The following is a 20,289-nucleotide window of genomic DNA, read 5'->3' as shown; positions in this document are numbered from 1 at the left end:
GTTACTTTGAGATATCTGGGTTTAAAAAAAAAACAACACATAAATACAATGAGGCAAATAAGTATTTAGTCAACCGCTAATTGTGCAAGTTCTCCTACTTGAAAATATTAGAGAGGCCTGTAATTGTCAACATGGGTAAATCTCAACCATGAGAGACAGAATGTGGAAAAAAGAAAAAAAAAAAAACAGAAAATCACATTGTCACACATTAACGAGGTCTAACGAGGCTCCACTCGTTACCTGTATTAATGGCACCTGTTTTAACTCATTATCGGTATAAAAGACACCTGTCCACAATTTCAGTCAGTCACACGCCATACTCCACTATGGCCAAGACCAAAGAGCTGTCGAAGGACACCAGAGACAAAATTGTAGACCTGCACCAGGCTGGGAAGAAGTGAACATCTCCATCAGCAAGGGCATTGAAGTTAGTCCTCTTTGACAGCCAGAAATCTTGCTTGTTTGTAGGTGACCAAATACTTATTTTCCAATCTAATTTGGAAATAAATTCTTTAAAAATCAAACAATGTGATTTTCTTTTTTTTTCTTCCACATTCTGTCTCTCATGGTTGAGGTTTACCCATGTTGACAATTACAGGCCTTTTTAATCTTTTCAAGTAGGAGAACTTGCAGAATTGGTGGTTGACTAAATACTTATTTGCCCCACTGTACCCTGGTGAATGGCACTGAAAGAGTTACATTTTTTGTTAAACACTAACCTTCTGTTCAGAGGAGTCAGACAACGTCTGCAGGCGAGCCGTCATCAGCGCTAGGCTCTGCTCGAAAGCGGCAACCAAGTTGGCCTGTTGAACACGCATGAAGTGTTTTAATTCAAGCCCACCAGTTGCAACGGGCAATTTTACAAGCTTAGAAAATGAGTTCAAACAGCAGGAAGGGGAAAAAAGTAGTTAGCAGTGGTGGACGCAGTGACACTCAACATTAATAAAATTTAGAATTAGGGCTGGGCTTTTAAGATTGAAAATAATTCTAGATTGATCACTGTGATCACCCATCAGGTGAGGTCAACTGCAAAACTAAATATTCATAACGAAGAAAATTAAACCTAATACATATCATTTTGGAGCACTTGCTAGCTTAATGCTAATATACAACAATAGACCTGTGTTGTCAGATTGGGTAATTTTCAAAGATTCGAGCGGAAGGAATAATTTGGGTAGGTGAATAAATGAAAGTTTTGATTCCCTCTAACAGTTAAACTGGTACGTCTACGTCTTGAAGTTCCGCTACTTTGATTGCTTACTTGCTAATTCTAATGAACTGAACTGGCATTTTGGCGCTTCACGATGAGCGATCATTTCTAATTTGTGGGTACAATACACAGTTAAATTCAACAAAAAAATTCTAAAAATGACATTATAAAATCCATTAGATACACTGAATTTTTTGTGCGTAATCTGGTTTGTTTCCTCATGACAGGTTGATTTGCTTCTGATTTTGACACCAGGTTCTAAAAATATTTTCCCCCACAATGCACTTTGGATCAGCTCTGAAAAATATTGTTTAAGGTGTAATTACACAGAGAGTTCTATTTTTATTTGAAATTAATTCAATAGTTTTACCTAGGGCTGCAGCTATCGATTATTTAGTAGTCGATTATTCAATGAACTAATTAGTTCGAATAATCAAGAAATTGGATAAGGAACATAAAAAATTAAAATACCTGAGCTGGGCCTCAATTGGTATATAAAAAAAAAATAAACAAATGAGGATCTAAGTACAACAAAAGAACAATTGGCTAAGTTACATTGCAAAAATCCGCTAGCTTAAATGCTATAAAATGCTGTTTTTTTTTTTGTTTTGTTTTTTTACAATGCTCGTAAAAAATGGTTCAAACACATATTCCCACCAAAAAAAAAAAAAAACAACGACTAAATATACCTATGAACTAAATTACGAATGCATTAAAAAACCTTATGTTGGTTTTAACAGTGAGCAGCTGGATTCAGCCATTCGAAATGAGTTATGTTATATTCTATGTTGGCACTAGAAGGCAGTGTATCCACCCAAATCAATAAAACTTAATGTAAAACATAACAAACCATTACAACGACACTTTATTTAAACGAATACTTGAATCAGCAACATTTATTTCGAATCTTTTTTCTAATCAAATTACTCGAGTTAACTGATTAATCGTTGCAGACCTAGTTTTAACATTTGCTAATAAGAACTACATCACTCATGATGCTTATCGGCAAACAGCAATGATTCGACTACAATGTTTCTCCCATTGTTGATTTATTTTTTTCTGGTTATCATATAAAAATTAGGGCTGTCAAACGATTACAATTTTTTATCGAGTTCATCACAGCTTAAAAATTAATTAATTGAATTAATCGCAATCCAAACCATCAATAAAATATGCCATATTTTTCTGTAAATTATTGTTGGAATGGAAAGATAAGACACAAGACGGATATATACATTCAACATACTGTACATATGTACTAGGGTTGTTCCAATCATGTTTTTTTGCTCCCGATCCGATCCCGATCGTTTTAGTTTGAGTATCTGCCGATCCCGATATTTCCCGATCCGATTGCTTTTTTTTTTTGCTCCCGATTCAATTCCAATCATTCCCGATAATTTTTCCCGATCATATACATTTTGGCAATGCATTAAGAAAAAAATGAATAAAACTTGGACGAACATATACATTCAACATACAGTACATACGTACTGTATTTGTTTATTATGACAATAAATCCTCAAGATGGCATTTACATTATTAACATTCTTTCTGTGAGAGGGATCCACGGATAGAAAGACTTGTAATTCTTAAAGGATGAATGTGACTTTGTATATTGTGACTAAATATTGCCATCTAGTGTATTTGTTGAGCTTTCAGGAAATGATACTGTAGCCATTTAACTTCTGCCCAAATGCATGATGGGAAGTGCAACCATGACTGTGCGTCGTGGTACCAATTGATATATCTTCTCTGCGTTGGGAAATAACATAGGGTATTAAGAAAAAGATCAACTACTACCTTTCTTCCCCACATTGCTTCCCACGATTACTCTAATCATTGGGAGAGGGATTGTAAGGCTTTAGCCATTTAAAAAAAGTCTCCAAAGGCTGCCAAAATTCACTCTACTCATTTTACGCTGCCTTTTAGCTCTATATACTATATGGGTAAAACGGCGCCATTTTAGATTGAACGCGACAATACGTGAGTGGGTTGTGCAGCGCATGCGTTAATTGCGTTAAATATTGTAATTAGAAAACGATTTAATTAAAAAATATAAATATATTTAAAAAAGGCATATCCGATATTTTTTTGCCGATTCCGATACTTTGAAAATGACATGATCGCACCCGATCGATCGGGATCTCTAATAAGTTCTGTATTTGTTTATTATAACAATAAATCAACAAGATGGCATTAACATTAACATTCTGTTAAAGCGATCAATGGATAGAAAGACTTGTAGTTCTTAAAAGATAAATGTTAGTACAAGTTATAGAAATTTTATATTAAAACCCCTCTTAATGTTTTCGTTTCAATAAAATTTGTAAAATATTCAATCAAAAAATAAACTAGTAGGTCGCCATTGTTGATGTCAATAATTACACAATTCTCATGATCATAAAATCAGTCGCACCCAAGCGCCAGCAGAGGGCAACAAAACTCCAAAAAACACAAGTATGAAGTGCACATGACCTTTTGCTGTCATTTTAATCTGTTTGAGCGGGGCATGTGCGTTAATTGCGTCATATATTTTAACGTGATTAATTTTTAAAAAATTAATTACCGCCCGTTAACGCGATCATTTTGACAGCCCTAATAAAAATATAGATCGAGTTGTGTAAAGGAAACATCTGGCTGGAGACTGACTTTCCGATCTGGCAACCCAGTGGTGGATGATAATATAAAAACTACCAGTGGGGGGGGGGGGATTGTAAAATGAATTGAGATCAGGCAGTATTAAAAAAAAAAAAAGTTTTTGAGGGACCAGATCACCCAGCCCTAATTAGGATATTTCGCTTTCGCATGAAATTTCAGGATAAACAAAGCCAAGTTTGAACCATGATAAAGGATTCACACTATTAATAACCAACAATTTCTGTTCGGGATGCACTTTATTTTACTCAAGCGGCATTCCAACAAACCTGGCCTAACTGTTACGCCCGACATCCATAGGAGTGACCGGTTAGCGGGTAAGCAAGGGGGGCAGGCAGAAAGCAGCAGGAAGAGAATAAAAGAGAGGGACAGTGGTGGTTAGGTGACACGCAAACAATTAGCTGTTTCGGTGATCAACAGCCAGGTTAGTTAAAACAAGTTTAAAAGCATTAACACAAGAAGTGAGTCAGTGTTGAATTGGTGTAAAGAGCTGGATTGACACTGCAAGGTTCAGGTCTCCAATGTCAAGCCTACAGTACAACATGGACAGATGCTGAAATGCGCAGAAATTGGTTCACAAGTCAAAAGCACGCATTGACAACATGGAAGGAAAATAAGGCTAACACATTTCAACATTAGGAAATACAGTATTATGCTTTAATCATGTTTGACACTTTTATTGTAACTTATTTAGCGTTATAAAAATTTAACGAATGCTTTTTAAAAAAAAAAAAAAATTTTATGTGTGTTTACTGAAAAATCCTCCCCATATTACTTTTATATTATATTTACTATATTTTCATTTTTCATTTTTATTTTTTCATCTGTGTGATTGACAAAGATCAGATCACATTTAATGGTGATTTTATGCAGAAATTTGAGAAATTCCGAATGGTTTAGATACTTTTTTTAAACCACTGTACATATAGAATGTAATAACAATAATAATATATTAAATAATAGAATAGAATAGAATAATTATATGAAAACCTTTTATTTTGAGAGGTTTAAAATGAGGATTTGGGCAGTTTTTAGTTAAAAATTGTCTCAACGATTAAAAGGCTATCACAATAGTTGATTTATTTGATAATAAAATTGATTTGTCAATTCATCATAGCAGGCTCAATGGCCCTCCAAAGCAACCCAAAACTGCATTTTATAATTTGTTTACTGTTCATTGGGAAACGCCGTATTACAGTGGGGCAAATAAGTATTTAGTCAACCTAATTGTGCAATTTCTCCCACTTGAAAATATTAGAGAGGCATGTAATTGTGAACATGGGTAAACCTCAACCGTGAGAGACAGAATGTGGAAAAAAAACAGAAAATCACATTGTTTGATTTTGAAAGAATTTATTTGCAAATCATGGAGGAAAATAAGTATTTGGTCAGTACCAAAAGTTCATCTCAATACTTTGTTATGTACCCTTTGTTGGCAATAACGGAGGCCAAACTTTTTCTGTAACTCTTCACAAGCTTTTCACACACCGTTGCTGGTATTTTGGCCCATTCCTCCATGCAGATCTCCTCTAGAGCAGTGATGTTTTGGGGCTGTCGTTGGGCAACACGGACTTTCAACTCCCTCCACAGATTTTCTATGGGGTCGAGATCTGCAGATCAGCTAGGCCACTCCAGGACCTTGAAATGCTTCTTACGAAGCCACTCCTTTGTTGCCCTGGCTGTGTGTTTGGCATCATTGTCATGCTGAAAGACCCAGCCACGTCTTATCTTCAATGCCCTTGCTGATGGAAGGAGATTTTCACTCAAAATCTCTCGATACATGGCCCTATTCATTCTTTACTTTACACAGATCAGTCGTCCTGGTCCCTTTGCATGATGTTTCCACCCCCATGCTTCACAGTGGGTATGGTGTTCTTTGGATGCAATTCAGTATTTTTTCTCCTCATAAAACGAGAACCTGTGTTTCTACCAAAAAAGTTTTATTTTGGTTTCATCTGACCATAACACATTCTCCCAGTCCTCTTCTGGATCATCCAAATGCTCTCTAGCGAACCGCAGATGGGCCTGGACGTGTACTTTCTTCAGCAGGGGGACACGTCTGGCGATGCAGGATTTGAGTCCCTGGCGGCGTATTGTGTTACTGATAGTAGCCTTTGTTACTGTGGTCCCAGCTCTCTGTAGGTCATTCACTAGGTCCCCCCGTGTGGTTCTGGAATTTTTGCTTACCGTTCTTGTTATCATTTTGAAGCCACGGGGTGAGATCTTGCATGGAGCCCCAGATCGAGGGAGATTATCAGTGGTCTTGTATGCCTTCCATTTTCAAATAATTGCTCCCACAGTTGATTTCTTTACACCATGCGCTTTACCTATTGCAGATTCAGTCTTCCAGCCTGGTGCAGGTCTACAATTTTGTCTCTGGTGCCCTTCGACAGCTCTTTGGTCTTGGCAAAAGTGGAGTTTGGAGTGTGACTGACTGAGGTTGTGGACAGGTGTCTTTTATACCGATAATGAGTTAAAACAGGTAACGAATGGAGCCTCGATAGAAGAAGTTCGACCTCTTTGACAGCCAGAAATCTTGCTTGTTTGTAGGTGACCAAATACTTATTTTCCACTCTAATTTGGAAATAGATTCTTTAAAAATCAAACAATGTGATTTTCTGTGTTTTTTTTTTTTTTTTTTTTTTTTCCCCACATTCTGTCTCCCATGGTTGAGGTTTACCCATGTTGACAATTACAGGCCTCTCTAATCTTTTCAAGTAGGAGAACTTGCACAATTGGTGGTTTAAGACTAAATACTTATTTGCCCCACTGTATATATTATTGCATACTGTACTGTATGTCACTAATCATTGGACTGTGAACCAGACCCACTCCGTTTTTTTCCACCTGTAAAATGGTGTGACATGAAGCATGCAGTGTAAATCCAGCCAGTGTGCCAGAAGCCTGTATAAGCGGCAGGTAAAGGTGGAGAATGCTTTTAAAAGGAGAGTGACAAAGTCAAATGCTGCAGTGATGTCGTTTGTACGTACGTTGGCGGACAGCTGCATGGTCAAGTCAGCGACTTTTTCTTGGGAGGATTCCAGCTCGCGGCGCAGTTTGCGGATTTGCTGTGGACAAAAGATCACTCGTCACCTCATTAATGCTGCGTTCAGACCAGACAGTTTTCTTTGCGTCACGTGCTGGGTTCCCATACAACGTCAATGTCATGGCGCGTGGAAGGGCAATGGGCGCAACGCTATGTTGCTAGTTTGACCAGAGAGGCCGTGCCCTGTGATGTTTCGCGCTGAATTTTCGCGCCATAGAAAAGATGGCCGAGTTGATCTTTCTGCGAGAGATTCTAGCTACGACGAGGAAGCAGCAAACGGTAGGAGGTTAAAGCCGCAATATTACGAGAATTAAGTCATACATAGGGAAATTACGAGAAAAAATCATAGCATTACACATACATGGTACTAATACAGGATTAAAATCCTAATACTACGAGATCAAAGTCGCTCGGCTGCTTATTTTTACGTTACATGCACCAGAAGTTGTTTTGTTTCACTCCAAAAATCTGATAAAAACATCAAACCGATCTATGTGGTCATCGATTTAACATATTATGGCTACTTGTATTGTATTTTCCCACTGGATGCTTTATTAATGATAAATGTAACAACTTCAAGGTTTTCCAAATAAACATTCTGTCGAGCAAGAAAAACTTCAACTGAGCTTATGGAAAAGGTGCCGATATTGCACCACTATATTTATTGTCGAAATCAAAATAGTGCGAACATCACTTTTTTTAATCAAATGTTAAGTGCCAATAAGGCACTGCCATATGCATACATTGGCCAAAAACTGATAATGAAAAACCGATGTTGATATTATCCAATATTTTAAAATGCTTTTATCGGCTATCTGATAATATCGGACAAATCTAAAAACTAATGTAACTTTTTGTAGTACTTTTACTATTAGGACATTATAGCAATATTAGGAGAAAAAAAGCATTATTAAAATTGTTATATCACTTATTTTAATGTTCCGTGAACCAGAAGATGTTCTAGTTACGTGTACTTTCAACTTTAGGCGACAGTAAGGTCAGCGTGAACACAAAACAGCATTTGGCGACAGGCGTAGGGCAAGCGACGCGTCGTCGTGCAACAAAACGCGGCCGGTCTGAACGCAATGTAAAACTCATAGACTGCCACTGACAGCACGAGATGTCATATTCCTTTTAACTGGGGGCTTGCCCCGTCATAGGCAGAGTTTGACTTTTGGGGCGGGGGGCACAACATGTTGATGACCCCGAAAAGCAGTGTCAGCAATAAAATTAACTTACATGAATATTTACAGTAATATGTTAAAAATTTGCGGGGTTTTTTTGTTCCCCATCATTTTTGAGGGGATTTCTAAATCAGGCTGCTTAGGAGAGCTATACTTTTCGCCAAAATCGTCATCCATTGAATTAGGTACGCCCACCGGTGTCATGCCAATGTCGTAAAATTACCCCTGTCAAAAATTGTATCCCTTGGGCTGAGCCACTGCGCTGCACTGATTTGCTTGATTTTCGTGTTTTGGTGATGTAGTTATCTACGAGGTTTTAAAACATGGCTCATCCATCCAAAAAAAAAAAAAAAAAAATTCATTACATACGTACTGAACGTAAAAAAAGGCAATGTTTTACTGTTATGTAGGTTTTGGCTAAGCAAAGCAAATGACCGTCTAAGAAGCTAGTCGCATGATATGTTCGAAAAATAATTTTGATCTATTTTAGAAATATCTTTCTTGTTCATTTAATTATTTTTGTTGTTGTTTGTTTTATTGCTTTACAACTTTTATAGACAATATTTTACCGGAAAACTCTTAATTTTAAAATCATATATAGGAAAGTCAATTACATGCAATGACACTTTTCGGCCGCCAGGGGGGCCTGCCACACCCCCTCCCCTTAAACTCCGCATATGCGCCCCGTCCTAATTGGACGTCTTGCACCGTCAATGGCACTGAAACAATTAAGAGCGATCACAGAAACACCTTTTATCATTGGCACTGGCAGGCAATGAGTTAAACAGGTTTTTTGTAATTTGTACTTCTATATGGATCATGAAATAGTTTGCAATTGTGACAAATAGTCTAGTTGAAATAGAACATGATGAAGTGAGAAAATGTCAGATGGATCTTCTGTGGCGTTACAAAACAAGATGTTTTTTTTCTCCATACAACACAGAACAACAGACAATTGGATCCAATTAAACAGAGAATGACCCAGTTGCCTTACCTCCCCTTGTATCCTGTCCTCATTCTAAGGAAGTCATTATGAAAGCATGTAAATGAGAGAGGTAACTTGAGTAGAAGTTGTTAAAATTGCATTAAAAAAAAAAAAACTTGGCAGGGCTCTTTGTGAAACTAATTAAAGTTTATAAACACAACAATATTAGTCATTTCCCGCAAGTCATTTAAAGTGTTATTATTCATCTGGGAAGGCCCGAAAATAATTTTGCTGAAAACATGATTTACTCACTGAGGAGGAGTAGTTGGATGAAGCACTGGAGGCTAAAGAGAGCACAGAGCCGTGCACTGCAAAGAGAGAGAGAAAAAATGAGTCACATATGTAAACCACATTTCACGTTCACCCAGCAGGACGTTTATATTTTATTGAGCAAGTTATTATTTGAGAGGATTTTTAGAACTTAACTTTAATACAAGTAATTAGCATTACATAATTATTTTGCTTTTATTCATTATTTTGGAATTTTTAGATATTATTTCTATTTAAAAACTGATTTGATAAATTGATAAAATTTTAATAAAAATTTAATTGACCAGAAAATACCATTTCTGGAGAGCTTGCATGAGAATGTTTTGCTCTGCTGGTTGTTAAGCTCACGTGCATCACTTCATGTTGATTTTGGGGCATTTACAGGTCACATTCAGTTCATTTTGGATAGCTTCCTATTTATTTTGGGGCATTTCTGGGTAACTTCCTGTTGTTTTGAGTTAGATGGAGACTTCTTGTTAATTCTGGGTCAATTTCTGTTTATCTGGGTTACTTCCTGTAGATTTTTTGGCTATTTCTGAGTCACTTCATGTTGATTTTAGGGCATTTCGTTGAGAAATATACTCCAGTTTTCGCCAACAATGACACTGGGGGAAGAAAAAAAAAAAAAAGATATATATATATATATACGGTATATATATATATATATATATATATATATATATATTTTTATATTTTGTTTTTTTTGGGATCATTGTCATGCTGAAAGACCCAGCCACGTCTCATCTTCAATGCCCTTGCTGATGGAAGGAGATTTTCACTCAAAATCTCTCGATACATGGCCCCACTCATTCTTTCCTTTACACAGATTAGTCGTCCTGGTCCCTTTGCAGAAAAACAGCCCCAAAGCATGATGTTTCCACCCCCATGCTTCACAGTGGGTATGGTGTTCTTCGGATGCAATTCAGTATTCTTTCTCCTCCAAATACGAGAACCTGTGTTTCAACCAAAAAGTTCTATTTTGGTTTCATCTGACCATAACACATTCTCCCAGTCCTCTTCTGGATCAACCAAATGCTCTCTAGCGAACCACAGACAGGCCTGGACGTGTACTTTCTTCAGCAGGGGGACACGTCTGGCACTGCAGGATTTGAGTCCCTGGCGTCGCATTGTGTTACTGATAGTAGCCTTTGTTACTGTGTTCCCAGCTCTCTGTAGGTCATTCACTAGGTCCCCCCGTGTGGATTTTTGCTCACCGTTCTTGTTATCATTTTGATGCCACAGGGTGAGATCTTGCATGGAGACCCCAGATTGAAGGAGATTATCAGTGGTCTTGTATGTCTTCCATTTTCTGATAATTGCTCCCAGAGTTGATTTCTTTACACCAAGCGTTTTACCTATTGCAGATTCAGTCTTCCCATCCTGGTGCAGGTCTACAATTTTGTCTCTGGTGTCCTTCGACAGCTCTTTGGTCTTGGCCATAGTGGAGTTTGGAGTGTGAGCAACTGAGGTTGTGGACAGGTCTCTTTTATACCGATAATGAGTTAAAACAGGTGCCATTAATACAGGTAACGAGTGGAGCCTCGTTAGACCTCGTTAGAAGAAGCTAGACCTCTTTGACAGCCAGAAATCTTGCTTGTTTGTAGATGACCATATACTTATTTTCCACTCTAATTTGGAAATCAATTCTTTAAAAATCAAACAATGTGATTTTCTGTTTATTTTTTTCCCCCACATTCTGTCTCTCATGGTTGAGGTTAACCCATGTTGACAATTACAGGCCTCTCTAATCTTTTCAAGTAGGAGAACTTGCACAATTGGTGGTTGACTAAATACATATTCGCCCCACTATTTTTACTATTTAAATTAGTGCCATGTAAAGGATTAAGTACTGCAGTTTAACCCCTTAATGCCAATTTAAAAAAAAAAAAAAAAGTCTGTAGTAACACTTTATAATAGCTATCTGTTATAACTAGTTAATACATCATTACTAAACTGTAAATAAATGAATTATTGTTGACTTGATAAGTGTTTGTTAATAGTTTAAGCTTTTACAATAATGAATTTTAGATAGGGTAGGCATTGTGTGTTCTATGCATTCAACAAAAGTTAATTTCATCTGTAGTGTTTTTTTGGTAAAGGACAGCACACAGAAAGGCCGATGGGTAGAACAATCTTGAGGTACAAAAATTTGATATTTTAAACACCACATCAAATTTCTGTAGTTTGAACTTGCTCAACCTATTTGCTGTTCTTCAAAGTTTAGTAGATAGTAAAAAACTAACTGACCTAGAAAGTGTGAGTTGATATATTAAGTATTAGTTATAAGCTTATGTGTGTTATTAAGATGTTATTCTAAACTTGCACCTATTCCTCATTTACTAACAATTAAGAAATGAGTAGTAGTTGCAACTTTAGAACAATGTCCCAATAACAAACTATCAACTAATACCGTATTGGCCCGAATATAAGACGGCCCTGATTATAAGACAACCCCCTCTTTTTCAAGACTCAGGTTTGAAAAAAGACTTTTTGAACACCAAATTAATTTTTATACAGAAAATAATTACAGTACATCTGAAACAAATGATTATAACAATATATTTGAGAGAAAAAGCATGTTATTTTACCTCATTCAAATTTTAATATCTGAACATTTAAATATGTAAACTAAAGTGCAATCACATTCGTAAATGAATGTCTTCTGGTTTTTGAAATGTAAATTCACCCATCTGTTGTGATAAAACAACAAAATTGCAATAACTGCATTAACCATAAAAGTGAAGTCTAACTGTAACTGTAGTCTTGAAACAAATCTGAATAAGGAAAAACATTGCAATAAAATAACGCAAACTGGTTAAACTTGAGAGTAGCTTAGATCTGTCATGAAAGAACATCGCTTCAATGATATCTGGCGCCATCTAGCGTCGTGAATGGGTATAATGTCTAGACCACGAATGTAAGACGACCCCCACTTTTTTAGTCTTATTTCAATGCAAAAAAAACACCGTCTTATATTCGGGCCAATACGGTACTTGATAAGTCAGTATTTTATTGATAGCTTGTTAATGGTATGTTACTAATTTTTAAGGTGTACATATAAATGATTGACATGCAGTCAGTTATTCCGATAGGCATCTTTATAAATGCTTAACAAACTGTCAAAAATAACTGTCAAAAATAAATCATTTATTAACAGTTTAGTAATGAGCTTTACCTAGCTATAACAAATAGTAATTGTTACCAAATCTTGCATGTTTTTTTTTTTTTTGCTTTCAAGTTAATAAATATTAAAATAATAACAGTAAAATACAATAAGTTTTAAAAGTACATATAATTTTAGGCATCCAAAAACGAAATGAGATCGCTTTGAGCTGGAATGCTACTAATTCAAGACAATAGGTATCAAGTGGTTAATGAGAAGTTGTAAACGAGCTGTTAGATTTGGAAAAAAACATTGGAAAAATCTTCACTTTTGAACATAGGCGGAGTTTGACTTTTGAGGCGGGGGCGGGGCATAACATGTTGATGACCCCGAAACACATTGTCACCAATAAAATTAACTTACAAAGAATATTTATAATAATAAGTTGACAATGAGTGTTTTTTTTGTTTCCCATCATTCTTGAGGGGAATTCTAAATCAGGCTAGGCAATACCTTTCGCCAAGATCGTCATCCATTGAATATGGTACGCCCGCCGGTGTCGTGCCAATGTAGTTACCCCATTCAAAAATTGTATCCCCTGGGCCGAGCCATATGGAGGTAGATTTGTGTCTTTATTATTCAATCAAAAAAAAGTTGCTTCAGTAAAAAAAAAAAAAAAAAGAAAATTGCTTCAATCAAAATACATATTTTCAACCCAGAAAAAAAGTCGTTTAAATAAAAATAAATAAATAAATAAATAAATACAAGTGTTTGAATGCAAATATAAATTTGAAACTCAAAAAAATGCATGCGAAAGCTATTTTTCTTTGATTTTTTTTTTTTTTTTTTTTTTTTTTGATTGAAGTCAATTTTTTTTTTATTGAAGCAACTTTTTGATTGAAGTCATGTTGATTTGTGTTTGGGCCACATTTTGGCGAGGACATTTTTTCATTATTCAATCAAAAAATAAGTTGCTACAAAAAATAGATATTTTTTCAAAAAGAAAAATCACTTCAGTCAAAAAAAAGAAAAATTTCAATGATAGTAAAAGTTTTTGAATGCGAAAAAATATTTGAGATTGAAAAATTTGCGTTTGAACACTGAATTTTTCACCGAAAAAGTTTTCTTTGATTGAAGCAATCCTTTTTGTGTTTGGGCCATATTATGGGTAGGACATTCGTGTCTAAATCATTTAATCCCCAAAAAATTTGCTTCAATCAAAAAATAAATATTTTCAATCAAAGAAAAAAAATCATTTGAAACATATATATATATATATATATATATATAAATACTATATATGTATATGGTTTTTTTCGCTGAAATTTATATGCATAGCAAATGACCGTCTAAGATGCTAGTCAAATGATCTCTCCGAAAAATAATTTTGACCCTTTATAAAAATATTTTTTTTGTTCATTTCATTCATTTTTGTTGCTGTTTTATTGCTTTACAATTTTTATATATATAGGAAAGTCAATTACATGCAATGACATTTTTCAGCCACCAGCCTCCCCACCCCCCTTAAAATCCGCTTATGCTTTTGAACAACATTAAAACGCTCACCGTCTTCAGTCGGTTCACGGAAAGAACCAGAGCGCATCATGCTTTTAGGCCGCTCCACCAGTGACATGGTGCTGCCCAGCGGGGAGGAACCGTAGAGCTCACAGTCACCAGGGGGTCCGATGCTGTTTGAACGCGATATCCTCGGGGTGCCCGAAGAAGAAATTGGGGCAACTATCATGGGGGAAAAAAAGAGATATGCAAACACCCTGCAGTGAGCAGAAAGTGGGACACTAAAGTTCCCATAAATGCTAATTTTGTTGAGTATGCAAAAGGTAACACTAAATACATTATTTAAAATCCATTCTTTTTAAAATACTACCGGTAATTAGAAAGCAGTTCACTCACCCACGTTGGTGAGAGGAACTTTGTTGGTGGACAGGAGGTGGAGCGAGCGGGTGGGCGACGGAAGCTGCGGCGGGCTGTCACGCTCCGACGCAGAGTTGTGCGAGTGGCGGCGACCCGCTTTCATGCCGTCGCTTTCTGAAAGGCTCGAGCTGCAGCGTCTTGGGGGCAAAAAGAGTGCTCTCTTTAGTGTTAAATACCATGACATTTAAGTAGTAAGACTAATGACGGGGTTCCTTCAGTTTACGAATGATTTCCGAGATCCAAATTTGTTGTTAACGTCTCTAACCAATACCGCGCATAAGTGTGAAATCATTCAATTTCACTTGTGTGGTTTAAAAATTATTTTTTTATTTAAATTTCCTGCAAATAACTGAACTTCTGGTCATCTATTTACGCCAGCAACGTGTAATAAACAGCAGACTAATTACTGTAATTTTCAGAATGCAAAGTGCACTAGTCAGTTTTGATGAGGAAATTTTGTTCATATACAGTGGTACCTCTACTTAAGAACGTCTCTACATACAGAATTTTCCGGTTAAGACACGCCTCAACGAGAAAATATTGCCTCTTGTTAAGAAAGAAATTTCAGGATACAAAAGGGAAAAATACAGTATGGCTGGTACTTACAGCTCCTAGAGTTTACTGAACGTAACATACTTATAGCTGCTCTGCCATTGGCTATTGCCTAGCCATAGACTTCATGATGTATTGACATGGCATTCCCCATTCACTGCATCACGCCTTCCCGAAGGGGGGCGTCCAATACTCCGCTTCATTTGTTAGCAGTCGGTCACATGCAGCGTCTAATGCCGGATCTAGGTTAAAAAGTTGTACTGCATACTAACATGAAGGATTGTTTCAGGAGTGATTTGCTCGAGCATTCAAGGTAATTCTTATATTTTTCGTACCATGCACGCATTTTGAAACGTTGTGAAAAAAATCAATGGGAGAAATTAGCCGCTACAGCATTGGCTTTATACTTTGCAATATTTATGTAAAATAAATGCGACCTGCACCGTTTTCTTGCTTTTAACCAAGAATCGAGATTCTTTTACGCCCATATTTAGAAGGAATTCAGGGATTTAAGCAGTTATTCACAAGAATTTTCATCGGAAAAAGCTCTTTATTTACATATGGCGGCCGCTAATTTCCTTACTGGTTAGCCTCATAGTTTGCAATATTTACGGAAAATAAATGCTACCTTCACGGGTTTTTATTTTTGCTTTTAACCAAGAATCGAGAGTGTTGTACATCCACATCTATAAAGAATTCTGGGATTTAAACATTTATTCACAAGAATTTTCAATGGAAAAAGCTCTTTGTTTACATATGGCGCCGCTAATTTCCTTTCTGACTAGCCTCACAGTTAGCAATATTTACATAAAAGAAATGCTACCTGCATGTTTTGTTTTGGGGTTTTTTTGCTTTTAACTAAGAATGGAGACTGTTTTACATCCATATCTATAAAAAAATTCAGGGATTTAAGCATTTATTCACAAGAATTTTCAACAGAAAAAGCTCTTTGTCTGTGTTTCCACACAGCTTTGACGGAGATAGGCCCCCTATGAATCGGACCCGCGCCCCATGTCCCGTCAATACATTATGAAGTCTATGGCCTAGCATTCCTGGCATCTAATTGGCTAAAAGGCACCTCTGCTGTATGTGCATGTATTCCAGTGTCCTCTTTATTCGCCCCTTGTGTTCCAACAGCTTTACATGAGTGTATTGACCATTATTCTTTTTTCTTGGTTTTTCACATTATGCACAACTCAGATTTTATGTTTAATGTGCAATAATCTAATTATAACATGTATTTGTTACATGTTTTAATGCGTTTTTATACATTATACAAGATTTATGTCTGAATTTTGGGGGGCTTTGAATGGATTACGGCAGGCGTCCCCAAACTACGGCCCGCCGGCAGGATACGGCCCGCCTCCACATTTGGTCCGGCCCCTTGAACATTTTTTATTTTTTAAAATTTTTTTTTACTTGTGTTATTTATTTCCTGGCTTTTTCTGTGAAGAACCCAGAGAGGGATGTTTGGTTATTATCTATTTAATTAATAGTGTTATTATTATATTATATTATATTATATTATATTATATTATATTATATTATTATTTTTTAATTTTATTTACTTTTGTTCTGTGAAGAATTCAGAAAGGGTTATTTGATTGTGGCCTTCTGAAAAACAATACATTTTTACATTTAGGCACTCCAGCAATTGTCCACTTTTTCTGTTACAAACTGACCCCGGCCCCTCAGCAGAGAAGGGAAAAGTTATGTTGCCCTCACAGGAAAAAGTTTGGGGACCCCTGGATTAGGGCATTTACACAGAACAAGCATTTCTACTTACAGAATTTTTAAAGTTAAGAAACTATAGTACTTCCAGAACCAAATAATTTCATAAGTAGAGGTACTACTGTATAGGTTTTCACAATGTAATATGGGATATTTACACCAAAAATGAAGCTCATTGGCCTTTAAAAATTCATAAATTACGCACATTGGACCAGCAACAGAAAAATTAGCGGGTTATCCTGTAGTTTGAAAATGACGTTGAAGGCTCGACCACTAGATGGCGGAATTATCCTGTTTTTTTTAGCCGTTTCTCTTCATACACCAAATAATAGCTGTATGTTCAACAAAATTCCACACCAGATAACTAGACAAGATCATATATAGTTTTTTTGTGACTATAAAATCATTAAATGAAAAGTGTTTTGTTTTTTTGTGACAATTTTCCTTGGCCGTGTGATTCGCGCAATCAATAAATAAATACCTGTATAAAATATTCAAATAAAAACAATATCTTGTCATGCCTTGTGACCACGCATTCCTATACTTGTAAGTTATTCGCGACCTCCAAATCTTACATCGTAAACTGAGGACTATCTGTTTGTGAACATACTCTAAGCCTTTCTTTGGCAAGGTGTTCCTTTCCGTCTGCAATCTATGGAGAGAAATAAAAACAGATTAGATTTATTTTAAAAATAATAAACACGTTCCCCTCCAATGACTGATGAGATCACAAACCCTTCAGTAAGGTTGAGGGACGTCCTGCTCCCAGCACCCCACGTTCCCGTGCCCCTCTCCTTTTCCTGCGACTCTTTGGAACTAAACCTGGTTCGAGAGGGCACACTCATCTGCAGGGGGAGCGACTCCATGCTGCGGTGCATAGTTGACAGTTTCGGATACAACAGGGGCGAGCCTCCAAGGCTGTCACCGGCATACGAGCCGGGAGAGTCGATATGCAGCACGGGCGCCGGACTGGGGGTCAGACGGGCTGCAGAGTGAGAAGATGCCAGGTCCTGGAGCTTGGAGAAAGGCGGGACTTTGGGAGGAAGGTCCTGAATGGTCACACAGGAGTCCAGGCTGTTGGAGTTGACCTTGTCCAGGTGAGCCAAACTGGGTGGACGACCCAGTGACTTGGCTAACATCCTATAGGGACGAGAAAGGGATAACAAAGTGATTCTAAAGCCTCTTTCAGACATCTCCTTAAGTTTGGTAACATTCCGGTATTTTCCCGCTGCCTCGTTGTTATTGGCTCGCAGCAAATTATGAGAATAGCATTGAATATGGCTTGCACAAGAAGCTTAAATTCAGCCTACATTCTATTGCACTTCTTAGCTATAACACTAGAGGGTGCTATTTACTCAAACAGTGCCTCTCTATTAGCACAGGGGTAAAAACCTGACAAAATGTTACAATCGATTCAGAAATTCAGTATTTTGTTTTTCATAAATTAACTTATGTAAAATCCAAACTTATTTTATAAAAAGCTATATTGGTTGCCTTTTTTTGTGTTTTACCATTTGCCATTGTTGGACATTTTCTCTTTGTTCTGCAAAGATTATTTCTGTAGTATCCTTATACCCCTGGATCAGTGGTTCTTAATCTTGGTTTGATCGAACCCCAGGGTTCTAACGGGTTCGGCGCAGGATAAGACACACATGGCCCAATTTTCATACAATTACCAAAGTCAAAGTGTCATTTTACACTCGTTTTGGACTGGTTTCCTCCCATTTACATGCTTTATACCATTTCTTTCAACTACTAGTCCTCTATCGAATGGGAGAAGAAACCGGTTTGCTCAGTGGAAGGTCGACTAGCACTTGGTATGTGGAAGTATAACAGACCCCCAGGCAGCATGGACTGTGGATAATGGGGTAATTTAAAAATACTTCATTTTCCATATTTTCCATCCTTCCATCCATCCATTTCTTTTTTTTTTTTTTTTTTTTTTTTTTTTTTAAACCTGTCCTGTTCAGCTGTTTGACACAGAGAATGGAAGTCTAAGTGCCCAGATTCTGAACAGTTTTAATGTTTCACATTGAGAGTCTGACATACTCCCATTGTGATCATTCAAAATACCTTTTTATTATGACAAAGCAGCGAACAGGAAGGGATTATGGGGGGACAGAAGAAAAGAAATACAAGAGAAGAAGGAAAAGAAACACATACACAAACAACAACTAGAAATACATTGAACATCTAAACTAGTTACTAATATGCTGGTGCTATCGTCAGCGAGATGTATTTCCGGTTTACACCATGTGGGGGCCTATTGGCCAGTGAAAGAGGAGAATGGGGGTGGGGGTGTCTATAAGCCTATAAGCTAAGTGATTGAAAGGGGTAGAGTGTACACAAATCAGTTCTGTGATCTAGAACCCAGTAATCGTGTGAATCTCTTATGAGTAAGCCCGTTGGCGACCAACCCTACGCCGCCGCATCGCCAATCCCGGCACCGGGACCCCCGACCCGAGAATGCCCTACCACATCCAGCAGCACGCAGGCCCCACCGGGCGCGCGACAGCCACGCAGACGGGCGGAGAAGCCGCGCGGGCGCCAACCCAGGGCCACAGCCCCCACCCAGCCAGCCCGGGGAGGGAGGGAGGGCGGGCGCGGGGGCGGGGGGCCATGCGCAGCCCATCCCTCCTCCCGCAGCCCAGCAAAGGAGCCATCGTCCCCCCCCCGGGACCCAGGGTGGTCCCCCGGGCCACCCGCGCACCCATCAACCGGCCTTCAGGGATGGCAGGAGGGGACGCATCACCAACCCCACGCCTACACCCACCCCCGCCCGCCCACCCGGGCCACGAGCCACAGCCGCAGCCCCCCAACCGGCACGGCACGCCACGGGACCCCCAGCGGCCCACCAAGCCCCAGGCAAGGCAGGGTCCCCCGCCGGTGCAGGCGACACCCCGCTGATACACCGGCGCCCAGTCAGCGACCCGCGACGGAGCGCAGGGCGGATGCCCAGCCAGAGAAGAGAGGGGAAGGCGGAGGCACGAGAACGCCCAGGAACTGCCACGGGGCGATGCAAGATCGGAGACCCGACCCCCCAACCTACTCCCGCGGCCGGCAGCCGAGGCAGAGGGGAGGCCACACCCCAGGAGCCACGCCATATAAAAAAGTGTGGGACCCACCTACCACCCTATCCATCCATTTCTACCACGATTATCTGAGGTCGGGACTCGGGGACAGCAGCTTCAGCAGAGAAGCCCTGACTTTCCTCTTCCCAGCCACTTCATCCAGCTCATCTTGGAGGATCCCAAGGTGTTCCCAGGCCAGCCAGGGGACATGGTCTCCCCAGCGTGTCCTTAGTCGGCCCCGCAGCCTCCTCCCAGTGGGACATTCCTGGAACACCTCAAGAGGGAGGCATCCAGGAGGCATCCTAATCAGATGCCGAGCCACTTCATCTGGCTCCTCTCGATGCTGAGGAACAGCAGCTCTACTCGGAGGCCCTCCCGGAAGACCGAGCTTCTCACCTTATCTCCAAGGGAGAGCCCGGACACCACACGGAAGTAACTCAGTTCAGCCGCTTATATCCGGGGTCTTCTTCTTTCGATCACGACGTAAAGCTCGGGACCATATGCGAGGCTAGGAATGTAGATCGACCAGTAAATTTTATGCTGTGAAAAT

At 38.6% G+C, this 20,289-nt stretch overlaps 1 protein-coding gene across 4 annotated transcripts in view; it reads right to left on the bottom strand.

Moving 5' to 3' along the window:
• Window positions 1-20,289, bottom strand: part of nav1b (neuron navigator 1b) — a 202,816-nt gene that overhangs the window by 27,929 nt on the left and 154,598 nt on the right. For 2 of the 4 annotated variants that reach the window (XM_057845420.1, XM_057845417.1), the window contains 9 exons: window positions 17,404-17,808; window positions 17,279-17,320; window positions 14,365-14,522; window positions 14,020-14,190; window positions 9,333-9,388; window positions 9,090-9,113; window positions 6,856-6,933; window positions 4,135-4,143; window positions 720-803 (listed from right to left, as the gene is read on the bottom strand). In XM_057845420.1, the coding sequence (XP_057701403.1) occupies window positions 720-803; window positions 4,135-4,143; window positions 6,856-6,933; window positions 9,090-9,113; window positions 9,333-9,388; window positions 14,020-14,190; window positions 14,365-14,522; window positions 17,279-17,320; window positions 17,404-17,808 (1,027 nt within the window). The remainder of the gene's footprint in view (window positions 1-719; window positions 804-4,134; window positions 4,144-6,855; window positions 6,934-9,089; window positions 9,114-9,332; window positions 9,389-14,019; window positions 14,191-14,364; window positions 14,523-17,278; window positions 17,321-17,403; window positions 17,809-20,289) is intronic. The other 2 variants (XM_057845418.1, XM_057845419.1) reach the window with 2 other exon arrangements.

The sequence above is a fragment of the Corythoichthys intestinalis genome, chromosome 9, assembly GCF_030265065.1.
Source record: "Corythoichthys intestinalis isolate RoL2023-P3 chromosome 9, ASM3026506v1, whole genome shotgun sequence".
NCBI lineage: Eukaryota > Metazoa > Chordata > Actinopteri > Syngnathiformes > Syngnathidae > Corythoichthys > Corythoichthys intestinalis.
This window is presented reverse-complemented; position numbering and strand designations above follow the sequence as displayed.